This window comes from Taudactylus pleione, unplaced genomic scaffold (genome assembly GCF_031769625.1).
Source record: "Taudactylus pleione unplaced genomic scaffold, aTauple2 ptg000559l, whole genome shotgun sequence".
NCBI classification, from domain to species: Eukaryota; Metazoa; Chordata; class Amphibia; order Anura; family Myobatrachidae; genus Taudactylus; species Taudactylus pleione.
The window spans coordinates 3,010,267-3,038,078 of NW_028284961.1; the positions used below are offsets into that span (position 1 = coordinate 3,010,267).

Here is a 27,812-nt window from a genome sequence, read left to right on the forward strand (position 1 = left end):
TGATGGTGATGTGGTTTGTTTAAATCAGGCTCCGGGGGAGACAGTTGTTGTCCGTGGGATGAAAAAGCCCATCACGGTCATGCCTGGGCAGAAGACCAAACATTCCACCTCTTTGGTCTGGCAATATTTCTATCCAAATCCGGACAACAACTGTCTTGCCATATGTACCATATGTAAAGGTGAAATAAGTAGGGGTAGGGACGTCAACCACCTAGGAACATCCTCCCTTATACGGCACCTGCAGCGCGTTCATAAAAAGTTACTGTCAAGTTCAGAAACTTTGGCTAAGACCGTAAGCAGTCCAGGGACACCTAAATCCCGTTGTCCTGTTGTATCCAAGCGCCTGCAAACCACACCGTCAACTCCCTCCTCGTCAATTTCCTCCTTAGTCAGGATCGGAAGTAGTCCTGCAGGCCATGTCACTGGCATGACTGACTCTCCTATCCGGGATTCCTCTGGAGGATCCTGCATTGCTACGCCTACTGCTGCCGCTGCTGCTGTTGCTGCTGCTGGGAGTCGTTAATCATCCCAGAGAGGAAGTAGGAACATCACTACTTTTACTAAACAATTGACCCTCCAACAGTCCTTAGCGAGGAGGATGAAGTACGACAGCAGTCATCCTGAAGCAAAACGTATATCTGAGGCCTTGACTGCTATGTTGGTGTTAGACGTGCGTCCGGTATCCGCCATTAGTGCAGTGGGATTTAGACAATTGATGGAGGTAGTGTGTCCCCGGTTCCAAATCCCGTCTAGATTCCACTTCACTAGGCAGGCGATACCGAGACTGTACAGAAACGTCAGAAAAAGTGTCCTCAGTGTCCTGAAAAATGCCGTTGTACACAATGTCCACTTAACCACGGACATGTGGACAAGTGGAACAGGGCAGACTAAGGACTATATGACTGTGACAGCCCACTGGGTAGATGTATCACCTTACGCAGCAACAGCAGCAGCGTCACCAGTAGCAGCATCTCAGAAATGCCAGCTCGTTACAAGGCAGGCTACGCTGTGTATCACCAGTTTCAGTAAGAGGCACACCGCCGACAACCTCTTAGAGAAACTGAGGGAAATCATCGCCCAGTGGCTTACCCCACTTAGACTCTCCTGGGGATTTGTGATATCTGACAACGCCACCAATATTGTGCGGGCATTACATCTGGGCAAATTCCAGCACGTCCCATGTTTTGCTCACACAATAAACTTGGTGGTGCAGAATTTTCTGAAAAGCGACAGGGGCGTGCAGGAGACGCTTTGGGTGGCCCGAAAAATTTCTGGCCACTTTCGCCATTCAGCGACTGCGTGCCGAAGACTGGAGCGCCAGCAAACACTCTTGAACCTGCCCCGCCATCACCTGAAGCAAGAGGTTGTGACGCGGTGGAACTCAACCCTCTATATGCTTCAGAGGATGGAGGAGCAGCAAAAGGCCATACAAGCCTATACATCCACCTATGACATAGGCAAAGGAGGGGGTATGCACCTGACTCAAGCGCAGTGGAGAATGATTTCCGTGTTGTGCAAGGTTCTCCAGCCCTTCGAACTTGCCACACGTGAAGTCAGTTCAGACACTGCCAGCTTGAGTCAGGTCATTCCCCTCATCAGGCTTTTGCAGAAGCAGCTGGAGAAAGTGAAGGAGGAGCTAAGACGGAGCGATTCCGCTCGGCATGTGGGACTTGTGGATGAAGCCCTTCATTCGCTTTGCCAGGATTCCAGGGTGGTCAATCTGTTGAAATCAGACCACTACGTTTTGGCCACCGTGCTCGATCCTAGGTTTAAAGCCTATGTGGTGTCTCTCTTTCCGGCCGACACAAGCCTGCAGAGGTGCAAAGACCTGCTGGTGAACACACTGTCAGCTGAAGCGGAACGTGACACGTCAACGGCTCCTTCTTCATTTTCTCCTGCAACTGGGGCTGCCAGGAAAAAACTTAGGTATCCTAAGCAACCCGCTGGCGGTGATGCAGGGCAGGCAGGACCAAGTTTGGACATCTGGTCCGGACTGAAGGACCTGGCAACAATTTCTGACATGTCTACTGTCACTGCATATGATACTGTCACCATTGACAGAATGTTGGAGGATTACATCGGTGACAGCATCCAAGTAGGCATGGCAGACAGTCCATACCTGTACTGGCAGGAAAAAGAGGCAATTTGGAGGCCCCTGTACAAACTGGCTCTATTTTACCTGAGTTGCCCCCCCTCCAGTGTGTACTCCGAAAGAGTGTTTAGTGCAGCCGGGAACCTTGTCAGCGAAAGGCGTAGGAGGTTGCTTCCACAGAATGTGGAGAAGATGATGTTCATCAAAATGAATTATCAGCTCTTCCAGGGAGACCAGCCTCCAGAAGGTACAGAAGGACCTGTGGTGGTGGATTCAAGTGGGGACGAGTTAATACTTTGTGAGGATGAGGATGTACACACTGAAGAGGGTGAGGAATCGGTGGATGAGGAGGATGAGGATGACATCTTGCCTCCATAGAGCCAGTTTGTGCAGGGACACATTAATTGCCAGCTTGTTTTGTGGGGGCCCAAACGAACCAATCATTTCAGCCACAGTTGTGTGGCAGACCCTGGCGCTGAAATGATTGGTTTGTTAAAGTGTGCATGTCCTGTTTATACAACATAAGGGTGGGTGGGAGGGCCCAAGGACAATTCCATCTTGCACCTCTTTTTTTTCTTTGCATTATGTACAGTTTGGGGCCTAGTTTTTCAAACTGCCATCCTGTCTGCCACTGCAGTTTCACGCCTAGATGGGTCACGTGTTTGTGCCGCCCACTCGTGTCGCTTAGCATAGTCATCCAGCTACCTCGGTGCAACGTTTTGGACATAAAAACACTATTGTGAGGTGTGAGGTGTTCAGAATAGACTGGAAATGAGTGGAAATTAAGGTTATTGAGGTTAATAATAGCATAGGAGCAGAAAAACCTACAAATTCTGTGATTTTAGCTGTTTTTATGCTTTTTTAAAAAAAAATACAGATCCAAAACACAAAACCCAGAACCCAAAACACGGAAGGGTGGTTTTGGCAAAACCAATCCAGATCCAAAACACGAAGAAAGATCCAGATCCAAAACCAAAACACAAAACACGAAAAGTGGCCGGTGCACACCCCTAATCTTTATGTAGATCCATAAACCCATTTAAAAAAATATTGAAAATGAGAATGTGCATTTATCCTAATCAGAAATCTAAAATTCATTGTCCCTGCATGTTCCGATTGTAGCATGTGCAAGAGGAGCTCCTGGGATGTGGGGGTAAGATAAGGGAAAATACAATTTGCAACCACACCTCCCACCCACCATACACCCCTCCTCTTCCACAGTTCAGCAATGCACAATCTGCCATCAATCATTCCTATGAAAATCTGCATCTGACACAGAAGCAAAAGGTATATCCAGAAGTTAGTTCCCTCGCTTATATGGTGCTAATGGTGAGGTGGAGCAGCGTGATTGACTGGCCAGTATCACAACAACCAACTCTCTCTGCCCTAGCCGCAGGCAGGCTGCTCAGCCCCCTGTGACATCACACACTGCCCATTCATGTGTTGTTATTATTTTTCTTTATATGGCGCCAAAAATGCTCCACAGTGCCTTACATAGTACATAAGTGAACAAGAAACCAGTGACTTACAATACAGGACAAGGATAATGGCATTGGAGATAATAACACTCAAATTAAGCAGCAGGGAGTCAGCAATCAAGATGCCCTTGTGGGGAGTAAGGAGTAGAAGATAATTTTGTGAGAGCTTACAATCTAAAAGGAAGGCGTAGACAAACAGGCATGACACATAGGGGTATATCGGGAGGAAGGAGCATGGTGCAGTAAGTTAGGATGAGAGCTGGAAGGCTTTGATGAAGTAGTGGGTCTTGAGAGCCCGTTTGAAGATTTGTAGAGAGGTGGAGAGTGTGATGGGGAGAGGTAAAGAGTTCCAGAGGTAGGGAACAGCACGGGCAAAATCTTAGAAGTGGGAGGAAATTATCAGTTGGCAGGAGACATGGCATGTATTTGTAGAGCAAAGTGGACGGGCAGTAGTGTGAAGGTGATGAGGTCAGATATGTAAATGGGAAATGATTGAGGGGTCTATAGATTAAGCAGTGCTAGAAGACAGTGTGAAAAGTGATAAGGTGCCAGCCAATCAGCTCCTAACTGCCATCTCACAGGCTGTGTTTGAAAAATGACAGGAGCTGATCGGCTGGCACCTTATCACTTTTCACTCTGTCTCCTAACACTGCTTAGTAAATAGACCCCCTGAGAGAGGTCTTTGTAGGTGAGTGTAAGAACCTTGAATTGGGTTATGGAAGGGAAGGGGAGCCAGTGTAGGGCTAGAAGGAGAGGGGAGGCAGATGTAGAATGTTTGGAGAGGAAGATGAGTCGAGCAGCAGCATTGAGGACAGATTATTCTGTCACCTTCTTAGCCCTAGCATTAGACAAGTGTCACCCCCCTCCTGAGTCCTGACTGACTGCTACATCAAAGTGTAAGGCATGCCTGAGCTCAGAGACACCTGCTCACTTTTGGGGGTAAATAGTTTATCAATAATGCTTTCCAGAGCTTAGTACATCATGAGCACACTACAGAGCTGCAAATGCGTCTTAGCCACAGCAGCTCTGCTGATTAAAATGATATGCAGCATGCCTATGCAATTGCAGATGTATATGCATGTGAAACGCTACGTTACAGTGTCACAGCCGCTGAGACTGTAATGTAGCATTTCACATGCAGATACGCCCACAGTCACTCTTAGAACACTGGCATGATGCATATCATTTTAATCAGTAGAAGCTGCTTGTGCTGAATAGTCGCATCGCTGTGCGAATAAGACAACTTAGAAGGAAAAAAAGTTGCACTTGCATGTAAAGACGTTTGGCACTACTGGATCACTACTAGAAGGACTGTTTAGCATGTAAGGTGGCTAGATGTATGAGGACACATCATTTGTATCTTTGCAGTAAGTACCCATTCACCTTTAGTCGCCTGACTTCAGAAAGGTTCCCTGATGTCCACCTGCAATGACTGTTTGTTTCTTGTGGATACTACAAATGAACAAATCTGCTTCTCCCATAAAATGAAAAAACTATTGCCCTCTTATCCCTGTAGTATCTTAAGCAGCCGATAACAAACTATTAGGATCTTATAGTATAAGTTACCCACCAATAAATACCTCCATAATAGAGAGTTTATGATTTAATCTCTTCATGAGCCTTCCTACACACCATAAAGCTTAAGCTGCATACACACACAATGATTTTGTTACCAATGATTTATGGACTATTTTATGAACGATTTTCTGACAGATTATCTGTCAGATTTTTTAAAGTGTTTTTTTGAACTACAAACGATTTTTGCATATTCCCTTAATGAAAATCGTTCAGTTGACTAGTCTGACTGAACTACAAACGTGAATGCGCATGAACGATAACCGTTCATCGTTTGACTCAGAAAGTGAACGATTTTTACAAACGATCATCGTTAAACGATATCGTTTAATGATAATCGTTCAAAAAATCGTGTCTGTACGCAGCTTTACAATTACTATGGGCCTGATGCAGTCCAGATCGCTGCTGAGTCTTTGGTAGGAACAGATCTGATAATTTTTATACTGCAGAAGCTGCCTTTTGTAAAAAGGTGCCCACTGCCAGCTTCTCAGATCTGCTGCCTAGGTCTAAAGATGCAGTATCGGATCTACATTGCAACCACCAGATGGCCTATCCATAGGTTGCATACAATGGCCCACATTCAGACCCGCACGGAAGCGGGTCGATGTTTAGGGCCTGCGCACGCGCAGTGGCCGCACTGCGTGTGCGCAAGCCCCGGAGCTAGAGAGAAATTCTCTCGCTCAGGGGCTCGCTACCAAAGGGGCGGCTGTCGATGTTGATCGATAGCTCGCCCCATTTGGTAGACGGGGTGGGGGGGTGGCTGAACAAACGGAGGCGTTCCTTTAGGAACGCATGCTGTTTGTTGGCAGCCGCACTGCGAGCAGTAAGCTCCCTGGGGCTTGCGGTTGCCGAGACCCAACCTTAGGGTCTCGTCGCAAGTCCCAATGGTCACGATGGTCTTGACCATTGCGTCCATCAACCTGGTTGCTCGCTAGAGCTGTGGGTGGTAACCCACAGCTTACCGATCGACCAGGAGGCCGCACTAAAAAACTTAAGCGGCAGCCCTCATTCAGAGAGAGCAATCACTTCTTGCGACCGCCTCTGAATGAGGGCCAATGTCCACAGCAACTGTGTAGAGGGCGGCCAGTAAATATGCGTCGGAAGATGCAGCCAATGGCTTGTGCCTGAAGGGAGTCAGTGCGGTGCTACAGGGGGAGTGAGGTGCTATATGGTGAGGGTGGGGAGTGAGAGGTTTTATAGGTTAATAATCTCTAAATAAACTGATACAAAAGTGGACAGCTTGTATGTGCTTTTCGCACATGCATCAAGTATGAATTCCAAATACCTGGCCTAGTTATAATTGTCAATGCCTAGATCAATGAATACTCATTTATCGAAACAAGCATCTGAGGCTGCTTCTCCAATTATTTATTTAGAAATTTCACAGCTTGTTGTTTAGAATTTTTTAGCTCAAAATAAGTAATTTTGTGGGATACATTGGACTGTGGTTGAATTGTGGCTTCAGACACAAATTTCTTGGATATTAGAAGCTCTTATACAGTATATTGTTTTACATTGGTTAAAAGTAATCGCCAGTTATAATTTATTTCCTAGTGCTGTACAATACCTAGAATGCATAGGGGCTTTATAGAACTTAACATTCAACTCACTTATAAACATGGTCGTTGTGGTGACCCTCTGTGATATTATACTTTCTTTTTCACTTTTCTGTAGAAATAATCACTTTTAATAATGTCAAATTATCAACATCAGAGTGGTGCACAGAAACGTAAAAAGAAAAGGGAAGACAATCTAAAAATTCAAAAAATGCCTAAAATAAGCTCTTTCTATTCTGCTGCTAAAGTTACTGTTGAAAGTTCAGTAGTCATTTCTCCTGAAACTCACTTAGAAGTGGTTAGCATGGATACTGTTAGCCCCAGTGTCAGTGGAAAAGAACATGAGTACACTCATTCCAGCCCATCTCCTTTGCATATTCAGGACATATCAGACGAAGGAGTCAGTGGATGTAGCAGTGTTGCAAATCTAGCAGAAAGTGAAGCCACAGCCACTACATCAGGAACATCTGAACTAATGGTCACTAGGGAGCCAACTAGCAAATCAACCCCTGATATTATAGATTGCGATACAATTGCTGTGCCTTATATAACTGATAGGACTAATTACCTAGTTACAATCACTGACCCAAATGTTAAACGTTTCATAATTGCCCATGGTCCTTGTAGACCCTCTAGGACCATTTCCAAGAGATAGCAAAAACAGAAGATGCTTCTCGGCACACTTTTATGAAAGAATAACAAAAACTGGACTTAAGCTTCCCGTTACCTGGCTGTGCTACTCCCCAAAATTAAATGCAGTTTACTGTGAACCATGCTGGTTGTTTGGGCATCGTAAAAAGCAAGGTTTTGAACCTACTTGGGCCAGAAGTATTCGTAAATGGCGCAGCCTAACATCAAAAATACAGGCTCATGAAAGCTCGAGAGCTCACATGGATGCCTGTGTGGTCTATGACCAATGGAGAAAGAAGGGAACACTGGATGAACAAACTGAAAATCAAATTAGACAAGAACAAAATTTTTGGCGTAAGGTTCTTCAAAGAATTATCAATGTGACACTAACTATGTCAATGGCTAATTTAGCTTTTAGGGGTCACAGAGAGAGATTAGGCTCTATTAATAATGGGAATTTTCTTTCCATTATAGAATTACTTGCAGATTATGATCCTATTCTAAAGGAACTAATACAATTGCCCCAAGGATCTGTCAAGTACCTAAGCCCAAAAATTCAAAATGAAATTATAGATATTCTGGCAAAACAAGTGCAGAATGAAATCATAACAGAAATAAAACAGGCCCAGTTTTATTCGATATTCATGGATACTACTCAGGATATAGCTAAAGTTGACCAGTTGAGCCAGATAATCCGATATGTTTCCATTGCCAGAGATGCAAGCCTGAGAGCAACCTCTGTAAACATTAATGAAGTATTTCTAGGTTTCCATGCTGTCAAAGACCAGAGTGCTGCAGGTCTAGAAAAGGATATAATTACTTGTATAGAAAACAAAGGCCTCGCCTTGGATAGATGTCGTGGACAAGGGTATGATGGTGCAGCTACAATGAGTGGCATCTATTCTGGAGTTCAGTCACGAATTTTAAAGAAAGAACAAAATGCCCTCTATGTTCATTGTGCATCACATAACCTCAATTTGGTATTGCAAGATTCTGTTGCTGGAATTAAAGAAGTATCAAGTTTTTTTGATGTTGTACAGAATGCATATACATTTTTTGGTGACAGCATACAGAGATGGGAAATTCTGTCCACATTTACTAGCGAATCCTCCCTTACATTGAAAACATTATGTCCTACACGCTGGTCATCACGTTACGACTCTCTGCTTGCTTTACGTTTCCGGTTTGTAGACATTATGCAGGCATTGTCCAAAATTATTTTATTATCCAAGAAAACAAAAGAGAGAGATGAGGCCATGACTATTAAAAAAAAATGGAGTCATTCCACTTTGTATTCCTCATTGTTCTGCAAACCACAATTTTGAACAATGTGAACTCTGTATCCAAAATGATTCAGGCAAAGGACATGGATTTGTCCAAAGCAGCACAGCTAATAAAGAATGCTACTGAGGCACTTTCCACTTATCGAAACAATTTTGACAGTGCCAAGCAGACCTCAGTTTCTCTTGCCGAAAAGTGGACGATTCCAACACATTTTCAAAGAAAGAGAATTCACAATGTTAAGCGTCATTTTGATGAGCTGTGTGTGGATGAGAGACTATCAGATCCCGAGCAACACTTTAAAGTTACAGTTTTTAATCGCTGTTTAGACATAATAATACAACAGCTGTCAAACAGATTTAGTGGACTAAACCAGGTTCTCCAAAATTTTGAGATAATCCAGCCTGCAACGCTAGCATTGGCATCAGATGACGACCTATTCAGTGCTGCATCAGCTCTTCAGGAGAATTATCGCAATGATCTGTCTTCTGACTTTCCTGCACAGCTCCTAAGTTTCAGATATGCACTTCAGGAGGACATTTATATATGTTCCTCTGTGAAAGAACTTGCACATCTTCTGTTGGTTGAAAACAGTGCTCTTTCATCAACACTGCCAGAAGTGTGTGTAGCATTGCTACTTTTTCTAACCCTTCCTGTGACCGTAGCAAGTGCAGAAAGATCATTTTCAAAGCTAAAATTCATTAAGAATTATTTGCGAAGTACAATGGCCCTCATTCAGTGCCACTCGCTAGCGGCAGTACGCTCGTTCCGAGCGATGTTCGCACATCTGCGCATGCGCGAACCAGTCAGTGCGGCCGAAATTCATGTGCTCGCAATATAGCGAATGCCTGCTATTTTGAGTGACAGAATGAGGCGTATGTGGGTGGTAACAGGGGAAGGTGCTTGTAAACGGGGAGTGGAGATCAGAACGCAGGCGTGCTTAAAGGTCAAAACGGGCGTTTTATGGGTGTGCATAATTAATACAGCAGCGTCATCGACCACGTCACTGGGTTATTTTATAGCCAGAACTGCTCGCAAGATTGTGGTAGCAAAAACCAACCACAAGAATAGCGAGCAGTTCATACGCTGGTCGATGTACTCGATTAATCTAATAAATAGCGGACATGACGTATGGTGCGAGCGGCCAGGGTGCGTTTTTAACAAATAAACGAGCGTATGTTTTGCTCGCTCATTCAGACTTAGAGGTGTGAACAGACTGCAATTTGCGAACGGATCATTTGAATAGCCACCCCTTGTTTTTGAACGAACGACCGCAAATAGCGAACGGCTCTGAATCAGGCCCAATGTCAGAAGAAAGACTTTCTGGACTTGCAGTACTAAGCATTGAAAATGAAAGGGCTAGAAAACTAAACCTTGACGAGATCGTGAACCGTTTTGCTGAAGTAAAAGCACGCCGACGTGTTTTCTGATTTATGGTCTTGTATGTGAGTAAACAGTTAATTGGGAGTTTGGAAAGTTATACATTTGGGAAAGTTTTCAGTTGAAGTAATCAGCCATTTTAAGTTAAACTAACACAGTTTTACTAAAACTAAGTTAATATACTGATTTAATATACTGATTTTATGTATTTATATTCCTTTTACCCCAGGCCTGTTTATAGCTGGTACAAGTAATATTTAAATTTATATAGAGGTAACTGCTTACTGTTTAACAAATGTCCTCCTCTTAAATTGATAGTGAGTGATATGTTCTCCTATATTCTTTATAGCAATTAGTCCCTGAGATGTTCTGTGTGGGGCCTTTCTATCTACAAGCATAACGCTGACTGCTAAATGTTATATTCATTTGTACAGAGCCAGCTGCATACAGAAATGGGTGAAAAAGCAAAGATAAGGCCAAGAGCATTTCTAATTCTGCCTTCTCTTCTTTAGGTTACACGACCTTCCAGTTTGTTGCCAGTTTTTGTTAAACAGTAAGTTTGTACTGTATTCAACTTCATCTCGGCTTTTGTTTTGTTTTTAAGGGAATGTACATGCTTTACATATAATAGGAGTCAATACCAATGTAAAGTGAATTAATGGTTGCATTTTTTTTTCAGGTTCATTGTTATTGTCAGACCCCCTTGTTTTAAGGATATACCACTGCTCATAGTTTTAAAAACTTACCCGAAACTAACATTGTAATGTGTAATTAAGAAAAGCTTAATTTGAACCAAATGCCAGAGCAGTATTTTTTTTTGTCTTTAGGTTGTCTGAAGTGCAAGATTGAAAGCAAAGTTTCAAAACCTTTCATCAAAATGTTTGGAGTAGTGCTGATCTCGTCGTTACAGTTTTAGGTGAGTTCCAAGTATTTTTTTTTTTACATAAACACACCTAGTAGGGCTAACATTGCAGATCAGGCCAACTTTTCAGTTTATTTGTCCATGATAAAAGTTGAATACACTGAAACATTGGGCTGATCTGCAGTGGTAAGTCCTACAAGTGCCGCCTCCTCCCTCCTAAATATAGTAATAAATATACATTCCATGAATTACAGTTACTTTAATATCTGTTTATTTATATTTTGCAGAATCGGCAGTTGATTCTACATCCAACATCTACATTCAAACATTTTATTTACATTTTGTTAACAATTACATCCTTTTCAAAATAAAATTTTTGGTTATTAATTTGGAAACTTTAATTGAAAAAGGTTGCTTGATATGATAATATGGGTTAATGACGATGAGAAGGGAAATTATGACAATATGTGAAAAATATAGAGCATGGTAATGCGTTAAAATGATGATCAACGGTAAACTTGCCTCTAGTGCGGCACTAGGCATTACCACTGTGGTGGATACCTGACTTGGGGGGGCCCATTAGAAAGTTTGCTATGGGGCCCACAGAGTTCTAGTTACGCCCCTGCCCCTAGTCCTCACAATATTGTGGAGAATGCTGGCAATTGATCTACGCAGAAGGTGGGCTACAGCAGCCTTAATGGAAATATGGACTCTCACTGTACCTGCATGGTGGAATGCTCGTCAAGGTGGTGAGTGGAAGCAAAGCATGTTGAACTGTTGAAGAGAATTATCTGCATAGATGAGATGCGCTAGTGCTGCCGTGTACACTTTTATCCTTGAAGAGCAATAAGTGTTACACAAGTAGCTGGAATATTATTTGCATATGTGGAAACCATTATAACGTGCAAATGTGAAACATACATATATTGTCTGTGAAGAGAAATTTGCTCAAATATTGAAATTTCCTGCTGTATCATTTGAAGGGTTACAAATAAAAACTGTGTTTATCTTGCTGAAAGTACCAGAAGTGTTGTTTTCTCTGTCTCATTAAGTCAAGTAGCCGTATTCAATTTGAGCAGACCCGCAATACTTTTCTGCCTCCCGGACTTTTCTCCTACTTCGCCTGTTTTGCAGGCAGAAAAGTATTGCGCACGTGCCTGAGTATCCCCTTATTCAATTTGAAAGTACGCGAAAACGGGACCCGGCGAAACTGAAACAAGCGGAAAGTCCTGTCAGATTTGGGGAAATCAACCTGACACTCCCCAAAAGATGCTCTGACATGGGGGTTAGCTATGGTTATCACCGATTTGGCTTGCTGAAGGTATTTGGTGTTTTTAAACAGGCTCAATAGCTGCTAAATAGCGGTTTTGGATAAGTGGTGAAGAATAGTATTCTGGGTTTTCTTTTGCAGAAAATTACTTATCCCAGCAAATTTGGGGTACTTGAAAATGGGGGCGAGCATATTTTAAAGCTGCTAAGGTTAAGTTTAAAATGTCATCAAAAATCCACCTGCCGCAAGCACCTGCAATGAAAAAACACATGGGGTATACTTGGGGACCTCCCTAGTGTGTAGTTCATTAGTTTTTAACTTTGTCCGCCAACATTTTTTTTTTTTCCCCCAAAATGAAAGTGATTTTTTTGGGGTATTCTTAAGTGTGTTTTATTTATTTTTTGACACAGTTTACCTTTGAGGGACTGTCTGAAGGCTGCACGGGGGTTCCCGCAATGTTACACCCCAAAACCCCAATTCTGCATTTTTTTCCGTCTGCTATTCATAGGCGACACTTTTCTGCCTATTACATCGCATTGACTTTCCACCTAGGCGGAAAGTCTTTCAAATTGAATATGGCGATACTTTTCCGCCTGGCGGAATGACGTCATAGGCGAAACTTTTTCACCGATTCCGGATTTTCACTCCAAATTGAATATGGGCAAATGTGTGGTACTGAGAGCAGAGATTCCTTTTGATAGGCTGTTAAAGAGACAGTACTTGATACATGCTGGTAATTATAGTGTCATATGAAGAAAAATAGTTAGCAGTATTAAAAATACTTTTGAAGGCAAAGTGTGATATATTGAAAACAAAATCTTTTCCTGTTTATGCTGAGTGGAGATAAATATGGGGAAACAGAAGCAAGCTCAGAGAAAAGGCTTGGTCTACCAGATTATGTCAGCATGGAAGAGTTTGACCATATGAACAATGTTACTGTATGCATAATAGACTGACATTATTATGTACAAATAAGTGTTAGCTGAAGAAATGTTTGTACATAAGCAAGTTGAAGAAAAGTTGCTCAGTGAATTGTCCTCTTTGAAAATGTCACTTAAACAAGAGCAAGATGAGAGATTTGAGACTCTTAAAGAGAGAGACCTCAACTTGGCAGCTGTGTCTGAATGCTTTGAGGAGGCTTAAGTATTCAAATGTCTTACAAGTATGAGAATGATGTGCTGCTTGCAAAGCATGAAGTATTAGAGCAAGACCTTGTTGAATTGCATCAAAAGTGTTTGGTGCTTTAGCAGAAAGTGGAAGAATTAAAAGAATGTGTCAAATCAAGCAGCAATTATTGTAGGTTGATCCTGAAAAGACTGGCATGAAGAGTGATATGCTACCGGTGCCAAGTGTCTTGCGTAGTGGACAGCAGACAAACAGTAAATTGTGGGAACTCAGCAAGATGTTCCAGAATGATGATGTTTGTTAGCAGCAATTTGACAATGAAGATGTCCTTATTAAATGTCACAGTGTCCAAAATGGAACAGAAGTATCAAAGTTGGGAAATTTTCTGAAAAACTGTCTTGCAAAGGGGGGCAGTACCTTGCAGTGTCTTTCAGCTTACAGTGATAGCTGAGGAAGTGAAGTGCTCCCAAAGGAGCACAGATCCTGATTGCAAAAACTGTGTCTGAGGTTGATGATAAAGAACTGACGTAAGCAAAGGTGCAGGATGTACAGAAGTCTATAGAGATGTTGATGGCTACCAAGCGTGCAATTCAATCTAACCATTTGACTGAGGAAAAGCAGAACCTTATAGAAAGTTAATACTGACTGTCTTGTGAAGAGTAATACTCGTGTATGTGACAAGGATGGAATTTGCAAGGCTGCTGAATTTGTCTGTGGGGAAGTGGAGTGGTCTCACATGATAAAGCTTGAGTCCTGCTAAACAGAATTTGAAAATAAAGACCTCTGTTGAGAGTGAACTTCAATATGTGCTGGTGGAGCATGTGGAAGTTGCTCATCATATTTTCAAGTCCCTAAAAGCAGATGCACAAGAAAATCCAATATATATATATATATATATGCCTTATTGAACTGGCAAATAGCCTTCAAAGCCATGAGATAAAGTTTGTGAATCATTAGAGCAAACATTCAAGTATCTTACATGCTGATTTTAGATAAGATCTGCTGCGCTCTGATAATCTGAATAGGTTGGTGTATGGCAGCACTTGAATAAGTAAAGGGGTCCACCTTCTTAAATATAAATTGATTATAAAGAGAAAAATGTGCTCAAATACTCAACCTGATTGTTTGTATCTTATTATGGAAAAAAATATAATGCAAAAGGCTAGTATAAAATGTATTTATTCATAAACAAACTCAAATATTCCGTGCTGAATGATCCCTATGAATGTCAATAGGAATTGACTGACCCTCCAGAAAGATGTCAATTGAATAGCAGGTGTAAAAATGGAGACTGCTCCAGGGGTTCATATGTTATAAGCAATAAGCAAAGAACATACGGAGAGCTTATTTCTTAAAGATAAGCTGACTCCCCACAGTGACACAGAACTAACAGGTGCTTATCATTTTTTCACCTGCTATTCAATTGACATCCTTCTGGAGGGTCAGTCAATTCCTATTGACATTCATAGGGAGGGGAGTCAGCTTATCTTCACCTATGTGGAATTGTCTGCCATAGCAGGGCAGCCATTCTTCAAAGGTGGGTCATACTCTTGATGTTCTCCCTGAGAGTTCATCTCCATCCTCAGGACATTGAAGTTTAAAGGCTTCATATAGTTGCAATCTCATTCTATATGTCTACTCCTATTGCACTGTCTACAAATAGGTCAGCCCTGTGAATCGAATTGATCCATCAATCTTCTTTGACTCCCACTAATTATATGAGGCCCATCTCCTTTCAGTTCACCATCTTGACTTTTCTGTCATGACAGATGATGCATCTCCTCCATGCCCACTGTTAGTTCTCCGACCTGACTTTTCAAAGCTTTCATTGGGTCCCTGATTGGAACTTGCACACTCTGGGCCTAATTCAGGAAGGAATGCAGCATCAAATTCGCATGCACCGCCAGTCGATGTTTGCATTCCTTGCTGAATCTGGCCCTCTGTTCTGATAAATCTTTTGTCTTTTGCATCTTCCTGGTATTATTTTAGTATTTTCCAAGGAAATATGACATCTTCTGGTGCCGTGGCAATTCTGGGAAATTGACGTCTTGAATGGCATTGTATCTGTGAGGTTCTGGTTTTGTTGTGGACCCGGGGAGGTAAAAGGAGCAGACACTGAAGCTGATTTACAAATAAACGTGGAGTTTTTAATGAGTGGCTTAACAGACATGAATGTGGCAAAACAGAAAGTCCGGGTTTAGCACTAAGTGCACTTGGGAATTGTAGTGATGCAATGGGAAAAAGTCCAGGTTGTGAAACAGAAGGTAGTCCAGTATTCCAGATCTCGTGAGGCTGAAGTGAATTGCAGACTGAGGTGAATAGCAGTTGAAGTGAATGGCAGACTGAGGTGAATTGCAGACTGAAGTGAATGGCAGGCTGAAGTGAATAATGTCCAGAATATTTGCAAGTAGAGGCAGGGTGCAGGGTAACAGCTAACACAGGTACTCAGGCAAGGGAGAGGCAATAGGAGGAGGCAGGGGATTCCAGCAGGGTATGGAGCAGGTCAGGTAAGCAGGCTAAGACAAGATCCAACAGGCAGATGGACAAGCTCAGGAATTCTCTCTCAGCTAGCGCTGAGAAACACGTTGCACTGGCAATGCAAAGGAGCTCTGAACTCACCTAAATACCCAGTGCTAAGCCGTGACTGTTCAGTGAGTGAGCATGTGACATGCCAGGATTGGCCGACTAGATCACATGGCTGAAAGCAAGATGGCGGTGCCCATGCCAGAGTGGAATGGAAGCACAGCCAGGCCTACCCAGCACAGAGTGACAATATGCCCAAACAGGACCACGCACAGCCAATGCTCCCCATCAGGCACCAGCACCACCACCAGACACCCCCCGCCACAGCATCCTCACAGGTAACACCTGGTGACCACCATGCCGAGAAACCCTGGTCGTGGCAGTACCCCCTCCTTTATGGGTGGCCTCAAGACACTTAACAGGCTTTTCAGGATAGGCAGTATGAAATTTCCTGATGAGTGCGGGAGCATGGATGTCTCGGGCATTGGTCCAGCAGCGTTCTTCCAGGCCATAACCCCTCCAATCCAGGTGATACTGTTATGACCCCTGCGGATACGGGAATCCAGGACCTGGGAGACTTCAAATTCCACGCCTCTTACTGTCTGACCATGAGGAGGAACAGGAAGAACCTTACAGAACTTGTTCAGGATCAGAGCTTTGAGTAGTGAAATGTGGAAGGAATTTGGGACTTTCAAATATGAAGGTAGCTGAAGGCGATATGCCATAAAATGTGGAGCAAACTTCATTGAGGGTACTCTGAGCTGTTGGTTCCGGGTAGACAACCAACCCTGATCTCCAACTTGCATACAGGGCACCTTTCTCCATTTCTTATCTGCCTGACGTTTGTAGCGAGAGGACACCTTCTCCAAATCAGTACGTACCTGAGCCTAATTTGACTCAAACCTTTGTACAGTATCGTCCACAGCTGGAACATCAAAGGCAGGAAGGCTTTGGAACTCGGGAACTCGGGGATTGAGATCATACACAATCTGGAACGGGGTTTGGTTTGTGGAGGAATGATATGAAGCATTATGTGCAAATTTGGCCCAAGGCAATAATTCAGACCAGTTGTCTTGAGAGGATGACATGAAGATCCTTAGGAAGGTTTCAAGGTCCTGATTAACCCTCACTGTGGATCCATTACTTTGTGGATGGTAAGATGTAGAGAAGTTTAGTTTTACTTGCAGAATGGAACACAGAGCCCTCCAAAACCTTGCCACGAATTGAGCTCCACGATCAGAGACTATTTCTGTAGGAAGTCCGTGGAGACGGAATATATGCTGGATGAACAGATGAGCCAAATGTGAAGCAGTAGGAAGTTTCTTTAGGGGAACATAATGGACCATCTTCGAAAATCGGTCTACCATGACCCAGATTGTAGTATAGCCCAGGGAACTTGGCAAATCAGTCACAAAGTCCATGGAGAGATGTGTCCACAGACACGATGGGATAGGCAGGGGTAACAACTCACCAGCTGGGGCTTGAAGTGAGGATTTGTGCTGGGCACATGAGGTACATGATGAGAGGAATTCCAGGACCTCAGCTTTCATCGATGGCCACAAATAGGCTCTCTTTAAGAGCTCCAGAGTCTTCTGGGTACCATAATGGCCATAAAAGCATGAGGAGTGAGCCAAGGTGAGAAGCTGCTTCCTTAACTCTGGGGCCACTAAAGTTTTCCCAGTAGGTGGTTGCATTTGTATGGTGGCAAACACCCTTGATTCCAGCACGAGGTTACTGCTCAGAATTTCAGAGTTATTATTGCAGGAGAGAGACCTTATTAAAGCATCTGCTTTTTGATTGAGAGCTCCTGAACGGAATAAACTGGAAGCGGGCAATAAATATTGCCCACCGAGCCAAGCGAGGGCTTACACACTGGATATTCTTGAGGAAAAGAAGGTTCCTATGGTCGGTGAAGACAGTAAAGGGAAACTTAGCCCCTTCTAACTGGTATCTCCATTCTTTTATTGCCAACTTTACTGCCAAGAGCTCCTGTTTCCCTATGGTGTAGTTTTTCTCTGCAGTAGAAAATTTTTTGGAGAAGATACCACAAGGGTGGACTTGGTTATCCTCGTAGCGCTGGGATAGGATGGCACCCACTGCCTCTGATGATGCATTGACCTCCAACAAGAAGGGTCTATCCAGATCTGGTTGTCTTAGAACTGGGTCTGTAATAAACACTTGCTTCAACTAGCTGTCTCTGCCTCAGGGGACCTTAGAGCAGGGTTAGCGCCTTTATGAGTCAGGCCATGATGGGAGCCAACAAAGAGGAGAATCCCTTGATAAAATGTCTCTAATAGTTGGCAAACTCAAGCAATCTCTGAATGGCCTTCAGAGTTTGAGGTCAGGACCAATCCAGGATTGTCTGTACCTTCTTGGGGTCCATTTCTAGACTGGAACCAGAGATGACATAGCCAAGGAATGGCACACTGGGTACACTGAAGACACAATTTTCCAGTTTGCAGTAAAAATGATTCTTTCTTAATCGAGATAACATTTCCCTCAAATGTCTATGATGTTCTTCAGGAGAAGACGAGAAAATCAATATATCGTCCAAATAGAGAACTACTGAGATATATAGTAAATCTCAAAAAATGTCATTTACAAATCCCTGAAAGACAGCTGGGCATTACATAATCTGAAGGGCCTCACAAGGTATTCGAAATGACCATCCCTGGTATTAAAAGCGGTTTTCCATTCGTTGCCTGCGCGGATACGAATGAGATTATAAGCCCCTCGGAAATCTAGTTTTGAAAATATGACAGAGCCTTTGACTCTGTCGAATAACTCTGTGATTAAAGGAAGTGGGTACCGATTCTTGACCATTATATCATTAAGACCCCGATAGTCTATACATGGTCTTAGGCCTCCATCCTTCTTAGCAACAAAAGGAACCCAGCTACGGCAGGAGAGGTGGAAGGATGGATGAACCCCTTCTCCAAATTCTCCTGGATGTATTCCTACATAGCTTTGGTCTCAGGCAAGGACAGAGGATAGGTACGACCATGAGGAGGCATCTTGTTGGGAAATAAATATATTGGAGAATCCCATTCTCTGTGAGTAGGTAAGATATTTGCCTGCTGTTCAGAGAAAACATCAGTAAACATGTGATACTCTTTGGGAATTGCTGGTGGTGTTAATGAGACTATTTTCCTTACAGGTCGTATCTTGGGAATACAGGATTTTTGATAGTCAGCCCCCCATGAAAGGACCTGCATTGAGCATCAATCTATCATGGGATTGTGCTGGTGTAACCAGGGTAGCCCTAAAATGATGTATTGAGAGGCTTCAGGAATCACCAGGAATTTCAGAGACTCAGAATGTAATGCTCCAATACAAACCAGTACTGGCAGAGTTTCTTTGGTAACACATCCATTAGTCAGGGGGCGCCCATCTACAGTGGTCAAGGAAATCGAATGCTTGAGAGAAAAACAAGGAATCCGTAGTTTGTCAACTAGACTGGAAGTCATGAAATTTCTGGCTGCTCCTGAATCTAACAAAGCAGCAACAAAGACAGGCTTCAACTTGAAATCTAAGGCTAGGTTTAACACAAAATCTTTACAGGTTGGGGACGGACTCATTACTCCTAACTTGATGTCCCCAGGGTCAGTTAGGAATGGGCATTTCCCAATTTATGGGAACAGGAGGCCACCAGGTGACCCGCATCTCCACAGTATAGGCAGAGGTTTTTTAATATTCTTCACTGGCGTTCCTCTTTGGAGAGATGGGTGTGATTCACCTGCATATGCTCTTCATCTGTAGAAGGAGGAGATGGACGTGTAGTATAGGGAGGAGTAAATTACCTTTGCCGATCAGTTCTATGCTTTTCAGCTTAACGTTCTCTGAAGCATAGATCGATCTTATTACAGAGAGAGATCATATCATCCAGATTAGTGGGTAGCTCACGGGTGACTAGATCATCCTTCAGTTGATCGGAAAGCCCATGCCAAAAAGCTGCGGTGAGGGCTTCCGTATTCCACTTGAGCTCTGATGCTAAAATCTGAAACTGTACAGCATACTGGCTGACAGGACGGGTTCCTTGTTTCAGTGACATGATACTAGATGAGGCCGATACGGTACACCCAGGCTCATCAAAAATCCTCCTGAATGATGACACAAAGTTGGTATAGTTATCCAGAATCTGAACGCTCCACGAGTGGGGAAGCCCAATCCAAGGCTGAGCCAGACAACAGTGACATAATGTAGGCCACTTTAGTTCTTAAAGTGGGAAATTTATCAGGCTGTAAGGTGAAATGTATATCACACTGATTCAGGAAGACCCAACACAACCTGGGGTTACCATCAAATTTACTTGGCATAGGAAGGTGTAACCTGGGGGATACCCTGTACCCCATATTTTCAGACACAGGAGCAGGAGTAAATACTGTTACATTAGGGATAGGTAGAGAGGTTTGTAAGTCATCCTGTCGCTTAGTCATATCTTGCAGGAACTGAGCCATTTGGTGCTGCATAACTTCCAGGTTTTCCAAACGGCCTGTGATGCAACGGAATAAATCCGCTCCAGTTTCCTGTACAGTGGATGAGTCCATTAGACCAGTGCAAACTGTGAGGTTCTGGTTTTGTTGTGGTCCCGATGTGTTAAAAGGAGCAGACACTGAAGCTGATTTACAAATAAATGTGGAGTTTTTAATGAGTGGCTTAACAGACATGAATGTGGGAAAATAGAAAGTCCGGGTTTAGCACTAAGTACACTTGGGAACTGTAGTGATGCAATGGGAAAAAGTCCAGGTAGTGAAACAGAAGGTAGTCCAGTATTCCAGATCATGTGAGGCTGAAGTGAATTGCAGATGGACGTGAATGGCAGGCTGAAGTGAATAATGTCCAGGAGATTTGCAAGTGGAGGCAGGGTGCAAGGTAACAGCTGACGCAGGTACTCAGGCAAGGGAGAGGCAATAGGAGGAGGCAGGGGATTCCAGAAGGGTAAGGAACAGGTCAGGTAAGCAGGCTAAAATGAAATCCAACAGGCAGGCGGACAAGCTCAGAAACATGTTGCACTGGCAATGCAAAGGAGCTCTGAGCTCCCCTAAATACCCAGTGCTAAACTGTGACTGGCCAGAGAGTGATCATGTGACACGCCAGGATAGGCCGACTAGGTCACATGGCTGAAAGCAAGATGGCAGCACCCATGCCAGAGTAGAACAGAAGCACTTCCAGGCCTGCCCAGCATAGAGTGACAATATGCCCAAACAGCACCACACACAGCCAATGCTCCCCACCAGGCACCAGCACCACCACCAGATGCCCCCCGCCACAGCATCCTCACATGTAACACCCGGCAACCACCATGTCGAGAAACTCTGGTCATGACAGTATCCTACTACCTTTATGGCTGCTTCTTTAAAATGAAAAATGAATGACTCTCTGAAAGATGATGAGCAAAGTAGCAGCATTGAGAAAAGTGTCACAGATTGAGGATCTAGAAGTTGTGTACCCGAGCTGGGTTGTAAGACAGAGACACCTGAACCAATGGGTAATTGGAAACTGGATGGTTTAATGTAGTTTCTGCTCATACAGGTAAAGAGGAGACTATGATATGAGGTGTTTAAATATAGTCCTCTTGTGCAGAGATAACGCAACTAGAAGATACTGAATTAAATTGTAAGTCAAAAGTCTCTGAACAGTTTCTGGACTTGGGAGATGGACTGTAGGCAGGAACTGTAGACTTGGAGTAGTTGAACTTGAAAAGTAGAATAGACATGGGACTGGAGTATTGTAGAAAGAACTTGAGAACTTGGAGTTTGGACTCCGGACTGGAGTATTGTAAAAGGAATTTGAGAACTTGGAGTTGGACTCCAGACTGGAGTATTGAAGAAAGAACTTGAGAACTTGGAGTATGGACTCCGGACTGGAGTATTGTAAAAAGAATTTGAGAACTTGGAGTATGACTCCGGACTGGAGTATGATGGAATGAATTTGAGAATTTGGAGTATGACTCCGGGCTGGAGCATGATGAAATGAACTGAGAACTTGGAACTTTGAATTGAAGAATTGCTGGAAGCAAAGGTTCACACACGGAGCACAGGAACATAGGTCATGCTGCGGCAATGGACGTTGTTGCACTGGCAACTAGCCTGTGTCACCAGAAGGCCCTTTATACTGTCAGACTGAAGTGGATTGGCTGAAGCTAGTGAAGACTGCTGCTGACTGGATGCATGAACACCACCTGACCTGATCCAACATGGCTGCGCCCATGATCCGGAGGACTTGCACGCTAGCACACTGTGCGCACATGGATCTGCAGCAGAGAGAATGCAGCACATGATCCTCAGGCAGAGGGCCCACACGAGAAATCACTGGGAGAGCAGGCCAGAAGCTCAGCAGGCAGCGATGGTACAGATGTATGGGAAGATGCAGGGGTCTGAGACAGAGGTCTCTAGCATGGTTTGCGACAGTAACCCCTTTTTAAAAGTGTGCTCCTGACACTTCCTGGGCTTAATAGGAAATTTGGAATGGAAGATATTAACGAGATGAGGAGCATTAACATCTGTGGTGAAAATCCAAGTCCTCTCTTCTGGAACATAGGGCCTCATTCAGAGGCGGTTGTTAGATGCAAGTGGTCGCTCTGAATCAGGGTGGCTGCTTGCATCCTGAACGGCCGCCTCCTTGTCAATCATTAATCTGTGGGTTACCACCCACAGCTCTAACGACCGACATGGGTGATAGGCGCGATAGTCAAGACCATCGCGATCATCGGGGCTTACGACAAGACCCTAGGGTAGGGTCTAGGCACTCGTAAGCCCCAGGGAGCTTCCTGCTCTGTTTGAGCAGGAAGTTCCCAACTGACATCAGCAATGATGTCAATGGGACTGCCCCCAAACGGCAAGTGTTCCCACTGGACCACTTCCGTTTGGCCGGGCACGCCCCCGGCTGCCCAGAAAACGGGGCGAGCTGTCAGTCAATATCGATAGCTCGCCCCATCTGCTACGATACCCCTAACAACGGAGTGTCCATCATTAGCCGGGTCTCGTGCATGCACATGACGGAGCCTGTTCCATCGTGCGTATGCGCTGTGGGGCAACATCGAGTCAGTTAGGAGCGCTCAGCACTCACGACCTACTCTGAATGAGCTCCATAGCCCTTCCAATTGATGAGATATTGGATTCGTCCGTAACGGCAGCAGGAATCCAGAATCCTTTGAATTTCAAATTCATTTCCACGTTGAGTACAGACACTCGGTGTCTTGGGAAGAAGTTTTTGGAATTTATTCAAGATCAATGGCTTTAAAAGTGACACTTGAAAAGAGTTTGGAATTCATAACACAGAAGGTAGTTTCAATTTGACAGCCACCGAATTGATAATTCTTTCCACTGGAAACGGGCCAATAAATCGTGGAGCAAATTTTATGGACGGAATCTGAAGTCTGAGGTTCCGAGTGTATAACCATACCCTGTCCCCATATTGGAACTTTGGAGCGGCTCATCTCTTACGATCTGCAAATTTCTTGTAGCGTACAGAAGCCTTTAGCAGTGAAGAATGCACCTTTCCCCATATAGCTGTGAGATGTTGGAGAGTATCTTTTACAGCGGGTACATCAATAGCTGGTAACAATGGGAACCCAGGCAATCGAGGATGTCAACTGTACACAGTATAGAAAGGGGTATTCTCACTGGAAGAGTGATAATGGTCATTATGGGCAAACTCAGCCCAGGGCAGAAATTCCAACCAATCATCTTGAGAAGATAAGATGAATAAGCGAAGGAACTGTTCGAGATCTTGGTTCACCCTCTCCGTTTGCCCATTAGTCTGAGGGTGGTAGGCCGTGGAATATTTGAGTTTCACCTGAAGGGCTGAACATAAGGAACTCCAGAACTTAGCCACAAATTGAACTCCTCTGTCAGAGATAATTTTGTGGGGTGGCTGTGTAAATGGAAAATCTCTTTAATGAAGAGTTGTGCAAGCTGGGATGCTGATGGCAACCTGTTAGGGGCACGAAGTGAGCCATTTTAGAGAACCTGTCAATGATCACTCAAATAGTATTGTGACCCTGAGATGGAAGTAATTCCGTGATGAAGTCCATAGACAAGTGGGACCAGGGCTGTTGAGGAACAGCCAATGGATGCAGCAAACCAGGGGATGTACGTCTAGAAATTTTGTGTTGGACACATTTGATGCAGGAAGCAACAAAGTCTTGAATATTGTCCTTCAGAGTAGGCCACCAATAGGGCCACTGGATAAACTTGACAGTCTTCTTAACCCCAGTATGTCCAGAAAATCATGAAGCATGAGCCCAATGCAGTAACTTCTTACGATGATCTGATGCCACGAAGGTCTTTCCCCAAGGAGGGTCAAGAGTTAGCTTAGTGGAAGCAAATGACGTAGGATCAGAGGGCCTGATTCAGAGCCGGATGCTCTGACCAGAGCCCTCCTACCTAAAAATGGAGCGGCCTCATGGATGCTCGCATAGCTGTGGGTTACCACCCACAGCTATAGTGAGCATCCATGATGATGGTCGCTATGGTCAAGACCATCACGACCATCGGACTTGTGATGAGACCCTGCGGTAGGGTCTCGCTGCCGCAAACCCTGGAGTGATTTTGGCTCTATCAGAGCAAAAATCACTCCCACTGATATCACTACTGATGTCAGTGGGGCCAGACTCAGATGGTAGGCATTCCCATGGGAACACCTCCATCTGGCAGCCACGTCCCCGGCACGCCCACCAAAGGGGGCGTGCTGTCAGTCACCATTGACAGCACACCCCCTTTGGTGCGAGACCTGGAGTGACAGCTTGGCTGTCGCTATGTGGGTCTCACGCATGCGCACGACGGAGCTCCCTCCGTCGTGCGCATGCGGATTATGGCACCATCGACCCGCTTGCGAGCATCCTTTGCTCGCGAGTGGGTCTGAATTAGGCCCTAAGATTGGAGGAGAGAGTTCCCACACTTGTTCTTGTTCAATGTTCAAAGAGCGAGATAAGGTGACAGCCTTAGTATTCTGAGGACCAGGACAATAGGAAAGATTAAAATCAAAGCGAGAGAAAAACAGCACCCATCTGGCCTGTCTGGAATTCAAGCAGTGAGCTGTTTGCAAATAGAGCAAATTTTTATGATCAGTGAAGACTGAAATAGGGTACTGGGCCCCTTCCAATAGATAACGCCATTCCTTTAGAGCCAGCTCAATCACCAGAAGTTCTTGGTCTCTGATGGAATAATTCCTCTCTGCAGGTAGAAATGGTGGGCAGTGACCAGTCAAGAATGGCCTGTAGATTCTGTGGATCCATTTGAAGTCCAGTTCTGGAGATGATGTATCCAAGGAATAGAATGGTCGGGTCTCAAACGTACTTTTCTCTAGCTTGCAGAAAAGCAAATTTCTTCTTAACCGGAGCAGCACTTCCTTGACTTGGGAGTGATGTGACTGGAGATCTTGTGAGAATATTAAAATGTCATCTAAGTAGACTACGACTTACTTGTACAGGAGATCTCTGAAAATCTTGTTAACAAAAAACCGGAAGACCTCCGGGGCATTGCTGAGGCTGAAGGGCATAACCAGATATTCATAGTGCCTGTCTCTGGTGTTAAAGGCAGTCTTCCATTCATCTATTTCACATATGCAGATCAAGTTATATGCTCCCCTTAGATCGAGCTTGGTAAATGGAGGCACCTTTCACTCTGTCAAAGAGCTCAGTTATGAGCGGGAGTGGATATCAATTCTTGATGGTGATATCATTAAGTCCGTGGTAGTTGATGCAGGGGCGAAGTCCACCGTCTTTTTTTTTTACAAAAAAGAACCCCACACCAGCAGGCGAGCTGGAAGGACGAATAAACCCTTTCTACAAGTTTTCTTTCATATACTCTGACATGGATTGGTCTTGGGCAATGAAAGTGGGTAGATTTGTCCATGAGGTGGAGTTTTCCCTGGAACTAAATCGATGGGACAGTCCCATTCATGATGAGGAGGAAGAGTGTCGGCTCCCTGATTACTAAACACATCACAAAAGTCCTGGTAAGCTTCAGGGAGACCTTCTAAGGGTTTCACTTGAGAGTTTCGTATAGGGACTACTTGAGGGAGACAATTACGGAAACAAAATGGACTCCAGGAGATAATCTGCAATGAAGCACAATCGATATGGGGATTATGTCTTTGAAGCCATGGGAGGCCCAAGATTAATTCATGAGAGGCTTTAGGAATCACAAGGTAAGACAAACTTTCTACACAGAGCGCCACTACTTTGAGCTTCAGAGGTTGGGTGCAATGCATAAATCTCCCCACCGACAATTCGACTACCATCTATGGCCATTAAGGATACTGGATGTCGCAGCCACTCGGTGGGTATGTGATGTCTGTGAATGAAGTCCGAAATGAGGAAATTCCCGGCAGCTCCTGAGTTGAGCAGAGCAGGAACACTTAGATAGACTTAGTTCACCTCTAACAAGGCAATGAGGGTAGGATCAGTTTTCTTATGTGATTCCATGGAAACTCCTAACCTAACCCCTCTATCATAGTTTAGGAGGGGGCGTTTAATGGATGGGTAGGACAAGACTTGAGATAATGCTGCGGAGAAGCACAATACAGACAGAGGTTCTCAAGATGTCTTCTCTGACGTTCTTCAGTAGACAACCGAGAGCGATTCATTTGCATAGGCTCATCAGGAGAAGAAGAAATAACTCGGGGAACAGAATGACCCTTGGCTCGGTCGAACTGACTACTCTCTTTAATTCACTCTCTATGTCGCAGGTCGACTTTATTGCACAGAGAAATCAGACCGTCCAACAACAAGGGCAACTCACAGGAAGCTAGATCATTTTTGATTGTCTCAGATAAACACAAAACACAATGTATCCAGCGCACTAACCCTCCCGGTGAATGAATGAGAATCAGGTGTATGTAAAGGATAAAAAATAGATACTTTATTGTGTAGGAAAATTCTAAATCGCATGCATGAAAATATGGAGCTTGACTATTGGCCTCCCCCTGAGTGGGTAAGGGGTGTATGGCCCGTGGCTGGGCTTACTGACCACAAGGAAAACGGTAGGTGGGTGTGGATGGGACTGTCTTGGGTGGACAATGCGGCATCCCGCTATTGTCTAAGTCAAATAAAGTCACTGGGTGGCTCGATGGATTGGTGCCCGGGTGGTCTTCAGTGCAGGTGGGGGACCACTGGGGCTGTGGAGCTAGGCGTCTGGACCAGTAGGTCAGAGCTAGATCCGGACTCAGGCGTCCTCTGGTGAGAGAGGAAATGCCGGGGTAACAGTGTGTAGCCTGTCACTGCCGTCTGTGGGGAGGAGAAGGCCGGTCCCGACCAAGCCGACCCCTCCACTTCAAACGCCTTACCTCTCACTTGCCGCCTGGTGTGGCTGGATCCCTCCCGAACCAGTACTCTTTGTCCGCAGTTCCTGCTGAATGTTCTCTGGCTGTATGGCTGGTGTCTCCGTCCTCGTGCTGTTACCTCCGCATCAGGTGTTGTTGACACATGACTGGTTCCATCTGAGGCAGGCTGGTGGGAGATTAGCGCTGCGATGTAACCACTCAGGGGTGGAATAACAAGTTCAATGAGTGTAGGGATGAATAGGATCTGGATAGGATTGTGTGCTCCAACGCGTTTCTACCCTTTGGGGTCTTCCTCTGGGGGATGAGTAGGTTTGTATGTCACTCCTGCGGAGTTAAATAGGCTGGTAGGTCTCCGCCTCTGTTTGTGATAGGTGGCTGCAAATGAGCCTGATTGGCTGGTGTGCCTGTCAATCTGTAATTAAAAGGAAGTTGTCATAATCGAGACCAACTATAATTGTAAACATGTAGTAAATTAATGTATCTGGTTCGAGCTCTGTTGTAACAGTTTTTGGAACATAATGCCGCTTGGTATATATATATATATATATATATGCACATGTTAAGATAATAAGTAGTCCACTTATTATTGGGTTTGTGTATCTATATATAATTGGATCTAGTCCAAAATCGGCTAGGTTGTTTGGCAGAGATCATGTTGGGATTATATGATAAGGAATATACATATCTGTTGTTATCAGATAGATATCTATGTTATTCTAGTCACAAATGATGGATTTTTCCTGCATTGTCAATG

The 27,812-nt window shown here is 44.3% G+C and overlaps 1 protein-coding gene across 1 annotated transcript; it reads left to right on the forward strand.

Moving 5' to 3' along the window:
- Positions 1-8,604: 8,604 nt before the first annotated feature.
- On the forward strand, positions 8,605-10,042 carry LOC148481852 (zinc finger MYM-type protein 1-like). Its single transcript, XM_088452928.1, has 2 exons — positions 8,605-9,331; positions 9,912-10,042. The coding sequence occupies exons 1-2, from the start codon at positions 8,605-8,607 to the stop codon at positions 10,040-10,042; spliced, it is 858 nt and encodes a 285-aa protein (XP_088309054.1).
- Positions 10,043-27,812: the final 17,770 nt, after the last annotated feature.